The 16,156-nt window shown below is 43.3% G+C and overlaps 1 protein-coding gene across 1 annotated transcript in view; it reads left to right on the top strand.

The window, feature by feature from the left end:
* Window positions 1-237: 237 nt before the first annotated feature.
* Window positions 238-16,156, top strand: part of afg2a (AFG2 AAA ATPase homolog A) — a 134,419-nt gene continuing 118,500 nt past the window's right edge. The window contains exons 1-10 of the mRNA XM_084147048.1: window positions 238-452; window positions 1,741-1,865; window positions 2,061-2,218; window positions 7,813-7,871; window positions 7,984-8,655; window positions 8,802-8,931; window positions 9,072-9,128; window positions 9,272-9,395; window positions 10,347-10,448; window positions 11,915-12,068. Coding sequence (XP_084003174.1) covers window positions 281-452; window positions 1,741-1,865; window positions 2,061-2,218; window positions 7,813-7,871; window positions 7,984-8,655; window positions 8,802-8,931; window positions 9,072-9,128; window positions 9,272-9,395; window positions 10,347-10,448; window positions 11,915-12,068 — 1,753 coding nt within the window. The 5' untranslated portion in view covers window positions 238-280. The remainder of the gene's footprint in view (window positions 453-1,740; window positions 1,866-2,060; window positions 2,219-7,812; window positions 7,872-7,983; window positions 8,656-8,801; window positions 8,932-9,071; window positions 9,129-9,271; window positions 9,396-10,346; window positions 10,449-11,914; window positions 12,069-16,156) is intronic.

The following is a 16,156-nucleotide window of genomic DNA, read 5'->3' as shown; positions in this document are numbered from 1 at the left end:
GCTACATGTTGTGTTTTTGTAAGTTGCTAACAACTAAAAGCATACCATACAAAGCTATATAATATTTTCTAAATATATATTTTAATACATCGTCCGTTTTCGCGCAAAATTGTAAACAGAGTAGCAAAGCAGAATTTACTACGTCATTTAGCTATCCGCTTTACGGTAAAAGAGGAGGAACTGAACTTTAACCAGGAAGTGTATTAGCGGATTCACCCATGCTTGTGGTGAGACGTCTGTTTCACATGTAGCTACGCTATTGCAAAATTGAATTAAAGAAATGTCTTCAAAGAAAAACAAAAGCAAAGTTAGGAGAGTCATTGAAGGTTACAACTCAAGTGGACTGAGAGATGGCTCCAGTGACTCAACTAACTTGCAAAGCTCGGGGCACGAGGGGGGAGGCAGCAAGAATCTCTACAACTCATTCACAGTCATTGAATTCGTTGAGAAAGGTAGTTAGCTACTGTATCTTGTTAGCTAGTTTTGCTGCACTTATGATATTATCCTGATAACTGAATACAATGTAAATGTCATGTACCATAAATATTTCATGATTTATACACGCCAATGAACATGAGCTCAAGCACTGCGCATGCACTTACCTGCTGTGCTGGATGCATGGTGTAGCTCAGGGCTCTCCAACCCTATTCCTGGAGAGCTAACGTCCTGGATGTTGTCGCTCCAACCCTAATCTAGCGCACCTGATTCTAATAATTAGCTGGTTTATAAACGGAAACAGGTTAGTTACAACTGGGTTTGAAACGAAAACCTACAGGAGGGTAGCACTCCAGGAACAGGGTCCTGGTGTAACTTGATATACAAATACATACACATACCCATCATTTGGTCACGTTGCATATGGGGTACACATAGCCCAATAATGGACTAAAGGAGCCTAACGTTAGTCCTTATAGTCCAAGGACCATACATGTTCTGTTTGAAGGCGATTTGGCTCTGGAAGGCAAATACTCCATCTAAATGAAAATCGTTTCTTAATTATGGGATGGTTCTAGAAACATAAATCCCTCTACTTTCATATCACATCAAAATAATTTAACAAATGGAAAATACACACTTCCTGTACACCACATGAGGTTGGTGGCACCTTAATTGGGGAGGATGGGCTCGTGGTGATGGCTGGAACGGAATTAGGGCAATGGTATCAAATACATCTCACACACATGGTTGCCATGTGTTTGATGCCATTCGATTTGCTCCGTTCCGGCCATTATTATGAGCCATCCTCCCCTCAGCAGCCTCCTGTGCAGGACACAGTTTTATCCGGTTTTAACACAGTTGCAGCCGACAGTATTGTTCAGTGACAACACGTTTGTGGTGTCCGTCTTCCGTTTACACACAGGTGTTAGGAGACGTAGATAGCTATATAATTAGCACATGTAGTCAACATTGTCTTCTGTCTGTGTTCCGTAAAACATGCGCTGTAACATGGAGATATGGCCGTGTGGGAACACAAACCGTATAAAGGTGTGCATCAATTGAACCTTTAGTTTTTTGAAAATTATTTATCGCTGATATGAAAGATAAGGTCCTTATGCTTCCAAAACCGTACCGCAAGTGATGTGTGTTAATGTTCAGACTGAGCGCCAAGGCGCTTAACAAAACTCCCCCATACAAAAGACGCCTTCGTCCAATGACTTATGTGTAATATGATGGAACTAAGAGTCATGATCATACAGCTTTTGCCATGCATGTCACCCCCATGTAAACATTTGGATACAGCAGATGATAAGCTTTCCAAAAGATGCAGAGCATTCCTTGTCCAGCTGAGCATAAATACAATGAAGTCTGCGAACATTTGCATTGGAAGACCAGTCCTATTGTCGAGCAATACTGGGCAACAGGAGGTATGTAAACAATGTGTTTATCAACAGAATGGAATATTGTATATGTGCATGTGCTTATTGACTATGAATTGAACTGTGGGGAGACAATATCAGCAGTTGACCCAGAAACAGTCGATCTTGATTAATATTAGACTGACACAAATGCTGTAGGATAATTTCCAGGCCAAGTTTCTATGCTGTTTTTGCTTTTTCCAGGTGTGTCTGGCCTGGCCGACAGCGTCTTTCCCTGGGGGTAAAGTTGGCCTACTGAAAAGTACTCAGAACAGCCTGAAAGTAAAGCCTGGGGATGGAGTGACTGTTCATCCCCTGACAGGACCTGTGCTACAGGCAGAAGAGGTGCTTCTCTCCACCAGGTAAAGCAGTAGAGCTAAAGCTACTTGTGAAGCCATACACCATAAGTACTTCATGTTAAACACATAGACACTCAACCATGCAAATTGGCTGGGTTATTATTTATTTGGACATCACACATTATAGTCTTACTCTTATCCAGACATCATACACACTCTCACTAAATCACATCCAATATCATACACATCAACCTACTCAGATCTACTACACACATAATATCTTGAGTCAATTTTCGAACATCTGTGGCATTGTCTCACAGGCAAACAGGCAAGGGAATAAAACAAATATTGCTAGAACATGTTTCTTGAATTCTAAATATCAGACTTTTGAAATCTCTAATTTTGACCGTCATAATACCTCTTATGGCAGTAACTTTACAAGCACTAATTATGGCCAATTTAGACTGAGAATGGTATCTAGTTATAGTAAGGGGTGAAATAAGTATAGCCAGTTATAATTGTAACGGTTTAGCAGATGATAAAAAAAAAAGATCAGTCTTTACGTGGCTAAAAGACAGGAAACTCACTCTACATCCTAAGATGAAGTTGCATGGAAAAGGGAATGGGGTGGTGAAATAATTGTCTGTCATGGACAAAGGAACTCAAAAGGTGTGATGATATTAATAAATAAATAAATCGATCTGAATGTGCAAATAGTCAGGAATGATTCGCAAGGAAAGTAGATCTTTTTGAATATGAAAGTGGATGAAAAACAGATTTGGCTCATTAATCTATATGGTCCAAATCAGGATGATCCATACTTGTTCGAAAATATTTATACACATTTATTGAACTTAAAGGCAAAAACGATCAAATCATTATGTTGGGAGACTATAACACAGTGTTAAGTACATCAATGGACCGTAAAGGAAATCACTACAAACTATCATCACTGTGCCCTTAATGAAATCACAAATATTATGGACACATTAGAAATAGTGGATATTTGGAGACTAAAAACCCCCGACCTGGTGAGATATACATGGAGGAGACTTAAATCAAGCTAGTCGTCTTGACTACTTTCTTGTCTCTTTCTCTCTTTTGTCAAAGGTTAAAAAAGTATTAATAGGAGACAGAATGCGATCGGATCATCATCTAATCCACGTGGACGGGGATATTGGAAATTTCAATTGAAAACTAGTAAAAATAGACAAGATCCTGCAACCATGGAGAGGTAAATACCTATCTATTAATGGATAAATTGCCCTGATTAACTCCTTAGTCATATCTCAGTTTACTCACTTACTTGTGGCTCTGCCTACTACTGATGATTCATTTTTCAAATCATATGAGCAATTGTTTTTTAGCTTTATCTGGGATGCTAAACCAGACAAGATGGAGTGTGCCTATCTATATAATGAATATGAACTAGGTGGGTTGAGATTATTAAATATAAAAGCACTAAACCTCTCTCTAAAAGCTTCAGTTATCCAAAAGTTTTACTTGAACCCTAAATGGTTTTCAAGTAGATTACTAAGAAAAGATCATCCATTGTTTAAAAATGCCCTTTTTGCCCTTGTGCAGATTGCCATGTCTCATTTTCGATTAATTGGAAATGAAACTTTTTTCAAAGCATCTCTCTTTTTCAAACAAGCATTTCAATTTCATCCTGTAGCTCAGCTGGTAGAGCGCGGCGCTTGTAACGCCAAGGTAGTGGGTTCGATCCCCGGGACCACCCATACACAAAAATGTATGCACACATGACTGTAAGTCGCTTTGGATAAAAGCGTCTGCTAAATGGCATATTATTATTATTTATTATTATCCCCCTGAAAAGATAGATCAAATATTACAACAAATATTATGGCTGAACTCAAATTTGCTGGTTGATAAAAAACCTGTATTTATGGGAAATATGTTTGAAAAGGGTATTTTGTTTTTAAATGATATTGTAAATTGGAATGTATTTCATGGAGTTATCAGAATTGTATGGGAAGGTCAACTCATTCCAAGATTACAACCAATTGATTACAGCATTACCCCAAAAATGGAGGAGGCAGGTGGCAGCAGGAGGAGGTAGGGAACTGGTCTGTCTGCCCAATATAAAGGATCAAAACTGGCGGAGGAACAAAAATAGCATAAATGGGAAAGTATACCAGTTTCATTTGAGGACCAGGATGTTGACAGCTGTGCCATACAGATTGCAAAATAGTTGGGAAGAGATTTTTGATGTACCGATTCCATGGTACAGGGTGTACGAGTTGATATATAAAACGACGCAAGATTCAAGACTTCGTGCTTTTCAGCTAAAATGATTGTGCAGAATTCTTGCCACCAACAAAATGTTGAATATTTGGGGCATACAATCATCGCAACTCTGCAGATATTGTTGTGAGGATACAGAATCAATAGACCATTTGTTTTGGTATTGCCCTCAGGTAGCCTGTTTCTGGTCTCAGGTTCAGGAATGGCTGAAAATGCATAACATTGATCTAAAATTGACCCTAGAAATAATTTTGTATTGTTGGGAGATCTGGAGAGACCGGGTCAGTCAATTACTAATATACAAATACTCTTAGTAAAAGTATTTATCTTCAACTCACAATCTGTGGATTTTATTTGATTAGATAGATTCAAATTGTATGTTAAACATCACAGCATAGTTGAAAGATATATGGTGCGTAGAGATCTGAAGAGGGTGGCCAGTAGAGATAGGTGGGATGGGCTGAGGGTTGGGATGTGGAATTGGAGACAAGTGGGAGTAGAGTTGCTGGGCGGGGGATAGAATGACGGTCAAAGATAAAAGTCAAAAATAAAGTCAAAATAAAACAGAACAAAAAGTACATTTGAATGACACTGAGGGGCAGTGTTGTTACAGCTAATGCCTGTTTGCCTGAGGCTGATGTCATGCAGGTGTTAGTACACATGCATATACACACACTCTCATTCAAACGCACACACGTGCACATACACGGACACACACACAAATATACACGTACAGTGCTATGAAAAAGTATTTGCCCCCTTTCAAATTTTCTCAACTTTTGCATATTTGTGATACTGAATGTTATCAGATCTTCAACCAAAACCTAATATTAGATAAAGGGAACATAAGTGAACAAATAACACAACAATTACATATTTATTTCATTTATTTCATAAACAAAGATATGCAACACCCAATTCCCCTCTGTGAAAAAGTAATTGCCCCCTTACACTCAATAACTGGTTGTGCCACCTTTAGCTGCAATGACTCCAACCAAATGCTTCCTGTAGTTGTTGATCAGTCTCTCACGTTGCTGTGGAGGAATTTTGGCCCACTCTTCCATGCAGAACTGCTTTAACTCAGTGACGTGTGGGTTTTCAAGCATGAACTGCTCGTTTCAAGTCCTGCCACAACATCTCAATTGGGATTAGGTCTGGACTTTAACTAGGCCATTCCAAAACTTCCAATTTGTTGCTTTTTAGCAATTTTCATGTAGACTTGATTGTGTGTTTTGGATCATTGTCTTGCTGCATGACCCAGCTGCGCTTCAGCTTCAGCTCACAGACGGATGGTCTGACATTCTCCTGTAGAATTCTCTGATACAGAGCAGAATTCATGGTTCCTTCTATTAAGGCAAGTCGTCCAGGTCCTGAGGCAGCAAAGCATCCCCAAACCATCACACCACCACCACCAAGCTTGACCTTTGGTGTGATGTTCTTACTGTGGAATGCAGTGTTTGGTTTTCGTCAGGCATTACTGGAACCATGTCGTCCAAAAAGACGAGCTAAAAAAAAAACAAAAAAACTTTTGAATCATCTGTCCATAGAACGTTCTTCCAAGAGTCTTGATGATCATCCAGGTGCTTTTTGGCGAACTTGAGTCAACTTTTTGGATGAGATGGGTCCCATTATGCCTGGCAAAAACTAAACACTGCATTCCACAGTAAGAACATCATACCAAAGGTCAAGCATGGTGGTGGTGGTGTGATGGTTTGGGGATGCTTTGCTGCCTCAGGACGTGGACGACTTGCCTTAATAGAAGGAACCATGAATTGTGCTCTGTATCAGAGAATTCTACAGGAGAATGTCAGACCATCCGTCTGTGAGCTGAAGCTGAAGCGCAGCTGGGTCATGCAGCAAGACAATAATCCAAAACACACAATCAAGTCTACATGAAAATAGCTAAAAAGCAACAAATTGGAAGTTTTGGAATGGCCTTGTCAAAGTCCAGACCTAATCCCAATTGAGATATTGTGGCAGGACTTGAAACAAGCAGTTCATGCTTGAAAACCCACACGTCACTGAGTTAAAGCAGTTCTGCATGGAAGAGTGGGCCAAAATTCCTCCACAGCGACATGAGAGACTGATCAACAACTACAGGAATCATTTGGTTGGAGTCATTGCAGCTAAAGGTGGCACAACCAGTTATTGAGTGTAAGGGGGCAATTACTTTTTCACACAGGGGAATTGGGTGTTGCATAACTTTGTTTATGAAATAAATATTTAATTGTTGTGTTATTTGTTCACTTATGTTCCCTTTATCTAATATTAGGTTTTGGTTGAAGATCTGATAACATTCAGTATCACAAATATGCAAAAGTAGAGAAAATTACAAAGGGGGCAAATACTTTTTCATAGCACTGTAAATAGTGCCATACATGCACTCAAACATATTCAGTTGGCCTTGCTGTTCTGATTGTTGTTTTCTTTGATGTCCTTTGGTTTTGTATTGTTGTTTTCTGTTTTCTGTTTTCCTTTGTCTTTATCTTTTTTATCTTTTGTTATTTTAGTTGGTGCATTGGGGGATGGGGGGTTGGAGGTGTGGGCTTGGGGGGGAACGGGGGGTTGGGGGGGGACGGGGGGTTGTGTCTTGTGGGTGGGGAATGTCATTATTAAATTTTTTCTCGGGGAGGGGGGGGGGTCTTGGATGGTTGAGGGGCAGCTCTTGGGGAACTGTGGGGGGGGATCTTGGAGGGCTGGTGGCCTGGTGGTTGGGAGCTTGGGCCGGTGGCTGATGGGTCGCTGGTTGGGGTCCCTGTTTTTGATCTTATGAGAGATCTGTCGACGTGCCCTTGAGCGGGGCGTTGACCCTGGTTGCTTCTGTGGGTTGCTCTGGATGGGAGTCTGTTAGATGACTAATGTGATGTAGATGTTGAGCGGCTTTACTGCAAGTAGATTGTATGTTTTAAATATTCAATATAAATATACAATACAAATATTTTTTAAAAGCCTGGGGATGGAGTTACTGTTCATCCCCTGACAGGACCTGTGCTACAGGCAGAAGAGTTGCTTCTCTCCACCAGGTAAAGCAGTAGAGCTAAAGCTACTTGTGAAGCCATACGCCATAAATATGAAGTACAATGATGTATTCATCTTTCGTATTCCCCTTGGGTCTTTAGAAGTGTTGCTACATTGGGAGGAAGGATATCTTTACTACAGGAGATAGATGTCTGAATCCCACTTACAAAATACCCACTTACACCCATGGCAGTACAAAGTAGAACAGTTGCCTTGCTGTCAGGCGATGAAGTTTGATATTATAGGTTAATGTTGCCATCTGCTGTTGAGGCACCTACAGTCAATTCAGTGATGACTCAGAAATTCCTTCCCAGTTATGTTAATTGCATGATGAATATTACATTCTGTCTTTTGCTTTTCATTTATCAATGCAGACTAAAGGATGATGCGCTCAATTCGGAGGAATTCAGTAACTTCTTCCTCCGATCTTTGGGTAAGCCAGTTTATTTTTCATGGGGCTATATAGCAGGGGATATGTAACTTTTCGATGTAACACTTTGCATTGCATTACCTTCATAGTAAGTGTCCATATATTTATATTTCAGATGGAAAGATTCCACTCCCTGGAAACTCCCTATCCCTGACGTACTTTGGGCGAGCGTGTAGTCTGCGGGTGGAGCGGGTGACGGGGGTGGACGGCCTCTCCCTGGAGAGACCCCCGCCTACCCCGGGACTGGAGCCTGACACGGAGGACGCCTCTCTGATGAGCTCCGCGCTGCACTTTACCTCCGCCCTGGCCTCCACCTCCATGGACCTGTCCCTGCATCTCAGCCTCCTGACCATGGAGGAGCAAGCTGAGGAACCGGGGGAGCATGGTCCTGCAGCCAGTACCCCCTGCAGGCCCTTTTGTGTGCCCTGTGTCCCCCAAACTCCCCCCTGTAACCCCCAGACTCCCACTGAGCCCGAGGAGGGCAGCCTCAGTCTGGAGATGGAGGATAGGAGTGCCCTCAGCCCAGAGCAGACCAACACAGACAAACAGTTCACCACTCCCCCTGGTGGAGCTCTGAGCACTGACACCTTCTACTGCCTCTCCTTTTCCACTAAGGTGAAGTTCAGAGACAGACACAAAGAGGCTCAAGAGAAGCAGATGGAGGATAAGTCTGCCCAGAGGTCAAAGGTCACATATAGTATGATAGGGGGCCTTAGCAGCCAGTTGAACGTCATCCGAGAGACCATTGAACTGCCTCTCAAACACCCAGAGCTCTTCTCTAACTACGGTACACAAAGAAATGTTTTTCCTTTCAAATTGGCACTCTGGGCCGAGTAGAATTGGAAAATTATTAATTGAAAACAATATGCTATATCTCAAATTCATGAAAACTCAACTCTGATTGTATGCATTTTTGTGCTTTTGATGACACAGGAATCACACCTCCTAGGGGAGTTCTCCTTTATGGCCCTCCAGGAACAGGAAAGACTATGATTGGACGAGCCATAGCCAATGAGGTCGGGGCACACATGACTGTAATCAATGGTCCAGAAATCATGAGCAAGTATGGTCATATTATTCCTACCTAATGAAATGTGGTTGGGGACCTAGTATAAGTTAAAGATTATATATTGAGGGTCATTGATGCTCATACATCCATACCAAGTGACCTTTGTTTATTTTATGTTCAACCTGTCTTTACAGGTTTTATGGCGAAACAGAGGCCAGACTGAGACAGATATTTACAGAAGCCTCTCAAAGGTAAATATCGAAAACAAGTGTCCCATATTTGTGCCCTTTTTGTATGTTTTTTGCTAAATCCTATCACCAATATACGTCACTACACAAAAAGTAGAGCATTCTAAGAAGTGTTCAACAACTAAGGCTTTGCCTTGTTTTCACAGGCAACCTGCAATCATTTTCATCGATGAATTGGATGCGCTGTGTCCCAAACGAGAGGGAGCTCAGAACGAGGTGGAGAAACGCGTTGTGGCCTCCCTCCTCACTCTCATGGATGGGATTGGTTCAGTGAGTACAATTACCAGAGTATACACACGATCTCTACAGTGAGACTTTTATTTTATAAACACATCGACCTTGGAAGTGCAGACTGACATCCAAAATATCCCGCTCTCTCCTGTACATCCTTCAGACATTCTCTCTCTGTCTGTATTTCCTGAGTGTCTGCTGAATCTTGAGTGTTCTGTCAGGCGAATCAGGCTAATGAGAAAAAGAGAGCTCAGGCCCACGATCAGAGATGGCTCGACAGCCGCCCTCCGCCCCCCTTAGAGAACACAGGGAGCCTGGGAAACCCATCACCGCCGGTCGCCATGACGTGCCAAATTAGCATCACGTTATCGCCAAGTACATCTTCATCTCCCCAGCCCAGCTCCCTGGTGCAGATGGTGTACTGAAGCAGCTGCTCTCCCTCATGCTATCTGTTTTCCAGACCGATGTTAAGGCTTGCTGTATAATCCAACCGCCATGGGCCTGCTGCTGTGGAATGTGGTGAAAGCACTTCCTGCACCCACACGGAATTCCTCTCTCCCCGCTCTCACTGTAATTGATTTGTGTTTTGGCCCCTCTGATTGCCCTGTGGTATTGGAGGGTATTGAAGGTGGAAATAGCATAACTTCTCCTCTCTCAGGACCACCCTCGGAAAACACAGCAGCGTGTAAAGTAGCCAGGGACGTGCATTTTCGCATATAGCACAAGGAACTCTATTAAAGTATGAATGTTGTATTGCCAGATAATGCCTGATGGTTTCAGAAGATGTAAACTAGTAAGTTATTAAGCCTTAGACACATTTACAGTCTGAAAACGTTGTTTATGTTTGGTGACCTTTTAGTGTCGGGGTCATCGGTTAGGAACTCCCCTACTGTTCCAATCCCTCTCCTACATTCAAACGCCTTGTTTATTGATGCTCATACCACTGTAACGGTCCTAACTGTCCCTGTCCTGGTTTGTCCCTTCCTCCAGGAGGGCCACTCAGGCCAACTTCTGGTCCTAGGGGCCACCAACCGGCCCCACGCCCTGGACCCCGCCCTCCGCCGGCCCGGACGTTTCGACAAGGAACTGGAGGTGAGCAGTTCAGCTTAGCCAAGTGAAGATGTTATGCAGGGGTTAAAGTTCTCAGTCACTGCGACGGATTTCTGTCATATGGATTCTGGTGAGGTCGTTTTTGAGATCATTGTAGCTCCGCTGAGCCGCTTCTATGTGAGTGTAATAGTCCTCTCGAGGCGCATTCAAGTTGGGAGAGCCATGGGAGGGAAACGTATTCTGACAAGCAGTCAATGCACAACATTTACATTTTACATTTTAGTCATTTAGCAGACGCTCTTATCCAGAGCGACTTACAGTTAGTGAATACATATTTTTTTATACTGGCCCCCCGTGGGAATCGAACCCACAACCCTGGCGTTGCAAACGCCATGCTCTATCAACTGAGCTACATCCCTGCCGGCCATTCCCTCCCCTACCCTGGACGACGCTGGGCCAATTGTGCGCCGCCCATGAGTCTCCCGGTCGCGGCCGGCTGCGACAGAGTCAACAATTCTTAATGCAATCGCGGTAAAACACTTTTGAAAGCAGTTTTGGCAAATTTATTTTGAAAGTAGTTTTGGCCTCTGTTAAAAAAGAGGGTGATCCCAGTTTTCCATTGCTACCATGTTTATTTCTCTACTCCTTCAACTGCGCACGTGGCATCGTTTTACGAATTCAGTTTTACAACCGGAGTTTCAAGCATGGTTTAGGTGCAGCTGCACAACAGCGCTCTTAAAGGGGCAATGGCGTCTTAAAAGGGCAGTGACATACTTTGTAATAGAAACAAAATATATATATATTTTATATATTTTTTAAATAATAAGTATTCATAATAATAACAATCAGGATGATGTGTCCAATGGGGTAAATGCAGATGGACAAACCCCATGCTTCAGCCTATTTATTTAAAGCCACAGTGCTGCATCAGTTGGGCTACAGGTGATAATGCTTATTGCTAATAGCACATCTGATAATATAGACCATGCATAGGCCATATGCATGTTCCAATATTACATCATTTTTACCAGTATGCTATTGGGCCCATTTCTGGAGGTGGAAATTATATTTTAGATGGTGTCAGCATCATTTTATTTTCATACATTTTGGAGTAGAATGTCCTTTTAAAAATTCTGAACTGAGCTTCTTCGTCCATCTACAAATTATCGGGGAGAACCCCGGACCCCCTAAGCATGGGGACTGGAATTGGTCAAACTCGCAGTTTAATACATGTACAAAATTATCCTCCTTCAATAATAGCATGATGGTCATGACTTTCTTACATGAAATGGGAGGTTAACTTGGCCCCTGAAAGCAGAATCAACCTCATCAGTAGTCTGACACCATTTAAGCATCTGTAGACAGAGAAACCCAACCTCAATTTTTTAAACTACGCATCTGGCTGTTAGTTGTTGTAATTGCTCTTGCTTAACAACACTTCCTTGTATTTCTATCAGGATTCGCTAGCTGATGCACTATAAACTCGCTAAACTAGTTTATGGTTACAGGTGGGTGTACCAAGCGCGGCGGAGCGAGCGGACATCCTACGGAAGCTGCTGACCTCTGTCCCCTGTAGGGTGACCCCCGACGAGGTAAACCAGCTAGCGGACGCCGCTCATGGATATGTTGGGGCAGACCTGGCCGCCGTCTGCAAGGAGGCAGGCAAGTAACGCTAGGCTAGGCTAACCGCAAGCAAGGGCTACGTGATGTTTCTGTATGCTTGGCCCAATCCAGGAACAACGCCTAGCCCGCTATAGCCAATGGGGGGCCTAAGGATTGAGGTGAGGGATTGGTATATGATACAGTAACTTATTCATTAAGCTAATGTCCACTAATATAGCTATCACCATTTAGCTGGTTATGCTATGAAAAATCCATGTTTCTCACCACTCCATATTGTAGCTTCTCTTTATCTGAGACCGAGTGGCTCACCACACCAACCCTCTGAGACTCTCCTGACCTAAGGATGTGGGCTTTTACTTTGGCTTGTGGATCCCATTGAGAAAACCCTTTTTAAAGTAAAACACTAACATGTTGTGAAATTCCTCATGGCCCACATAGCCTTTAACCCTGCAACCCAATCCCCCTAACCGGTAAACAGTGTCAGGATAACAGGATGTTGGGGTGATTCTGTGGCCGTCGGTTAAGAGGCCCTGTTGTGTGTGTGACCCTCAGAGCCTCCTGGGTGGTCTTGGGTACGTGGCGTATTGCATTTCCAGTTGAGGAGGGCTGCTGCTTCGGCTCACGGAAGCGCTCTGGCGAAGAGCTTGATTTACTGTCCGCAGAGGCCAGACGTGACTGGCAGTGTTTTCAGAGAAAACCCCTGGAGGGAAGAGCCCCCCCCCTCTCTCCGATGCTGAAACCCAAAGCACAAGACAAACACAGAACCTCAGGAAAAGTGCACCAAAAGGAAAAACGAACAGTCTTCAGAGAAGATTGGATCTCTCTACCCGACGGTATCTCGGCTCAGTTACATCAATGCTATGGATCCATACATAATGGTAGTTCACATACAGTATCAGTCACATAAACCCATTCCACATTTTCTCCACTGTCCACACTGTGTGTGTCTTTGTGTGCATATGTGTGTTTGCATGGTTGAGTTAAGGGACAGTCAACTCTAATAGACCCTGGCCCACACCACAATGTTGATGTGTGTTTTTTCCTCCATTGCTGCCGGCGACAACAACATGCAGTCATGACTTCTCAAGGAACCCCAGTTGTTTCCCCCAATTCCCTGTCCTCTTCAGATAACAATAACCTGCAAGGGGGCACGTGCCTCGCTGCTTCTTCTCTTCCTGTAAATAGAGGGGCAGTGAGGGTGCAACCTCACGACCAGCTGCTCACCCCCCCGGCCTTTCCCCTCTCCCCACAGGACAGGGTCAGGGGCTTCTGACATCCTTCCCCCAGTCCCCAGCAGTACAATGGTGCCCTGCTTGCTGTAGAGTAGACCAGACCCGGCTGCAGAAGGCTATTTGTAGCTTCTCCAAGTCTCTTTCTTTCTTTCTTTCTTTTTTTTCTTTTCTTTCTTTCTTTCTTTCTTTCTTTCTTTCTTTCTTTCTTTCTTTCTTTCTTTCTTTCTTTCTTTCTTTCTTTCTTTCTTTCTTTCTTTCTTTCTTTCTTTCTTTCTTTCTTTCTTTCTTTCTTTCACCTGAGACGGGCACTCTGTAGACAAAAGGAAAGATGGCAAGGCCAAGATGGCTGTCTGCACACGTGTGTGCTTCTGTGTTAGGTTAGCATGAAAAGCAAGTGAGTTTTTTGTGTGTGCATCGAGTTCGATATGTTTTTGTCTACTTTAAAGTGGCAATCAGCAGTTGCTACATGCATTTTTGGACTTACAAAATAATGAATATTCTTTTTTTTAACTCTAGACCTTTAGTTCTAAACTTTGGAATTCATTCTTTGAAGGTAGTTCATTTTAACCTTGCTGACCAAAGGGAGCTGGTCAGACAGTGACCAAAGAGAGATGGTGCTGACAGACACGGATGCCCTGGTTTTAGCTCCTAGCCAACTTTGCAGTATTTTTTACCCCCCAGTGTTATTTCTTACATTATTTGCTCAGAACTTCTCTTGTATTATTATCTACAGCCGGAAATAACTTTGGCATATTAGATCGGTGGTCACTCACCAGAAATTCAAGCAGAAATTAGACTTCCCTGACCTGTATCCTTTGTTTGAACTTCCCAAGGCAGCTCTATTCATCCCATTTACATTACATTTTAGTCATTTAGCAGACGCTCTTATCCAGAGCGACTTACAGTTAGTGAGTGCATACATTTTTTTATATTTTTTTTTTATACTGGTCCCCCGTGGGAATCAAACCCACAACCCTGGCATTGCAAACACCATGCTCTACCAACTGAGCTACACCCCTGCCGGCCATTCCCTCCCCTACCCTGGACGACGCTGGGCCAATTGTGCGCCGCCTCATTGGTCTCCCGGTCGCGGCCGGTTACGACAGAGCCTGGATCCCGGGGGCAGCACCAAAATGCTGATCCTGGAGAAGAAGTAGGAGTGGGGCCCTAGTTAAACTCGGGCGGTGTGCATACCATCCATCACTTCAGAGTATCTAACGCTCAGTCCCTGGACAATAAAGTAGACGAGCTCAGGGCGAGGATCTCCTTCCAGAGAGATATCAGGGACTGTAACATATTCTGTTTTACGGAATCATGGCTTTCTCCAGATATATTGTCCCAGTCCATTCAGCCAGCAGGGCTCTCCGTCCATCACGTGGACAGGAAGAAATAACTCTACGGAAATAAGAAAGGCGGAGAGGTTTGTTTCATGATTAACAACTCATGGTGTGATTGTAGTTACATACAGGAACTCAAGTCCTTTTGTTCTCCCGATCTGGAATACCTCACCATCAAATGCCGACCGCATTACCTCCCCGAAATCTGAAGAAAATTATACTGAAATTCTATCAACACATCTCCTGTGCTACATGCGCAAGACGGACCCTGGTTCATTGCTACTCTCCCTTCCGGGATGGCTAAAATGCACCCCCCTGCATCCATTCAACACCTCCACACCTATAGGCAGAAACTTAAACAGGAAGGACTGTACAACTTTAGTCTGACCAATCAGAATCTATGCTTCAAGATTGTTTTGATCACGCAGACTGGGAAATGTTCTGGGTCACCCCTCACAATAGTATCGATGTATACGCTGACTCGTTGACTGGGTTCATCAGGAAGTGCATAGAGGATGTTGTTCCCACTGTGACGATTAGAACTGATTCAAACCAAAACATTTGGATAGATGGCAGCATTCGCGCAAAACTGAAAGTACGAACCACCACATTTAACCACAGCAAAGTGACTGGGAACATGGACGTGTACAAACAGACCAGCTACAACCTTCATAAGGCAATCAGAGGCAAAACGACAGTACAGGGATAAAGTGTTCAATGGCTCAGACACGAGACGTACACTACCAGTCATCTGATGCAGCACTCCATCACTCTCCTTCTTGGTAAAATAGCCCTTACACAGCCTGGAGGTGTGTTGGTTCATTGTCCTGTTGAAAAACAAATGATAGTGCCACTAAGCCCAAACCAGATGGGATGGTGTATTGCTGCAGAATGCTGTCGTAGCCATGCTGGTTAAGTGTGTCTTGAATTCTAAATAAATCACAGACAGTGTCATCAGCAAAGCACCCCCACACCATAACACCTCCTCCTCCATGCTTAACGGTGGAACTACACATGCGGAGATCATCTGTTCACCCACAACGTGTCTCACAAAGACACAGCGGTTGGAACCAAAAATATCAAATTTGGACTCCAGACCAAAGGTCAAATTTCCACCGGTCTAATGTCCATTGCTCGTGTTTCTTGGCCCAAGCAGGTCTCTTCTTATTATTGGTGTCCTTTAGTAGTGGTTTCTTTGCAGCAATTCGACCATGAAGGCCTGATTCACATAGTCTCCTCTGAACAGTTCATGTTGAGATGTGTCTGTGACTTGAACTCTGTAAAGCTTTTATTTGGGCTGCAATTTCTGAGGCTGGAAACTCTAATGAACTTATCCTCTGCAGCAGAGGTAACTCTGGATCTTCCATTCCTGTGGCGGTCCTCATTACAGCCAGTTTCATCATAGCGCTAGATGGTTTCTGCGACTGCACTTGAAGAAACGTTCAAAGTTCTTGAAATGTTCCGTATTGACTGACCTTCATGTCTTAAAGTAATGATGGACTGTCGTTTCTCTTTGCTTATTTGAGCTGTTCTTGCCATAAAATGGACTTGGTTTTTT

The sequence above is a fragment of the Coregonus lavaretus genome, assembly GCF_964263955.1.
Source record: "Coregonus lavaretus genome assembly, chromosome: 29".
Classification (NCBI taxonomy): Eukaryota; Metazoa; Chordata; class Actinopteri; order Salmoniformes; family Salmonidae; genus Coregonus; species Coregonus lavaretus.
Note: the sequence above shows the minus strand (reverse complement) of the source record. Positions and strands in the feature narration are given on the sequence as shown.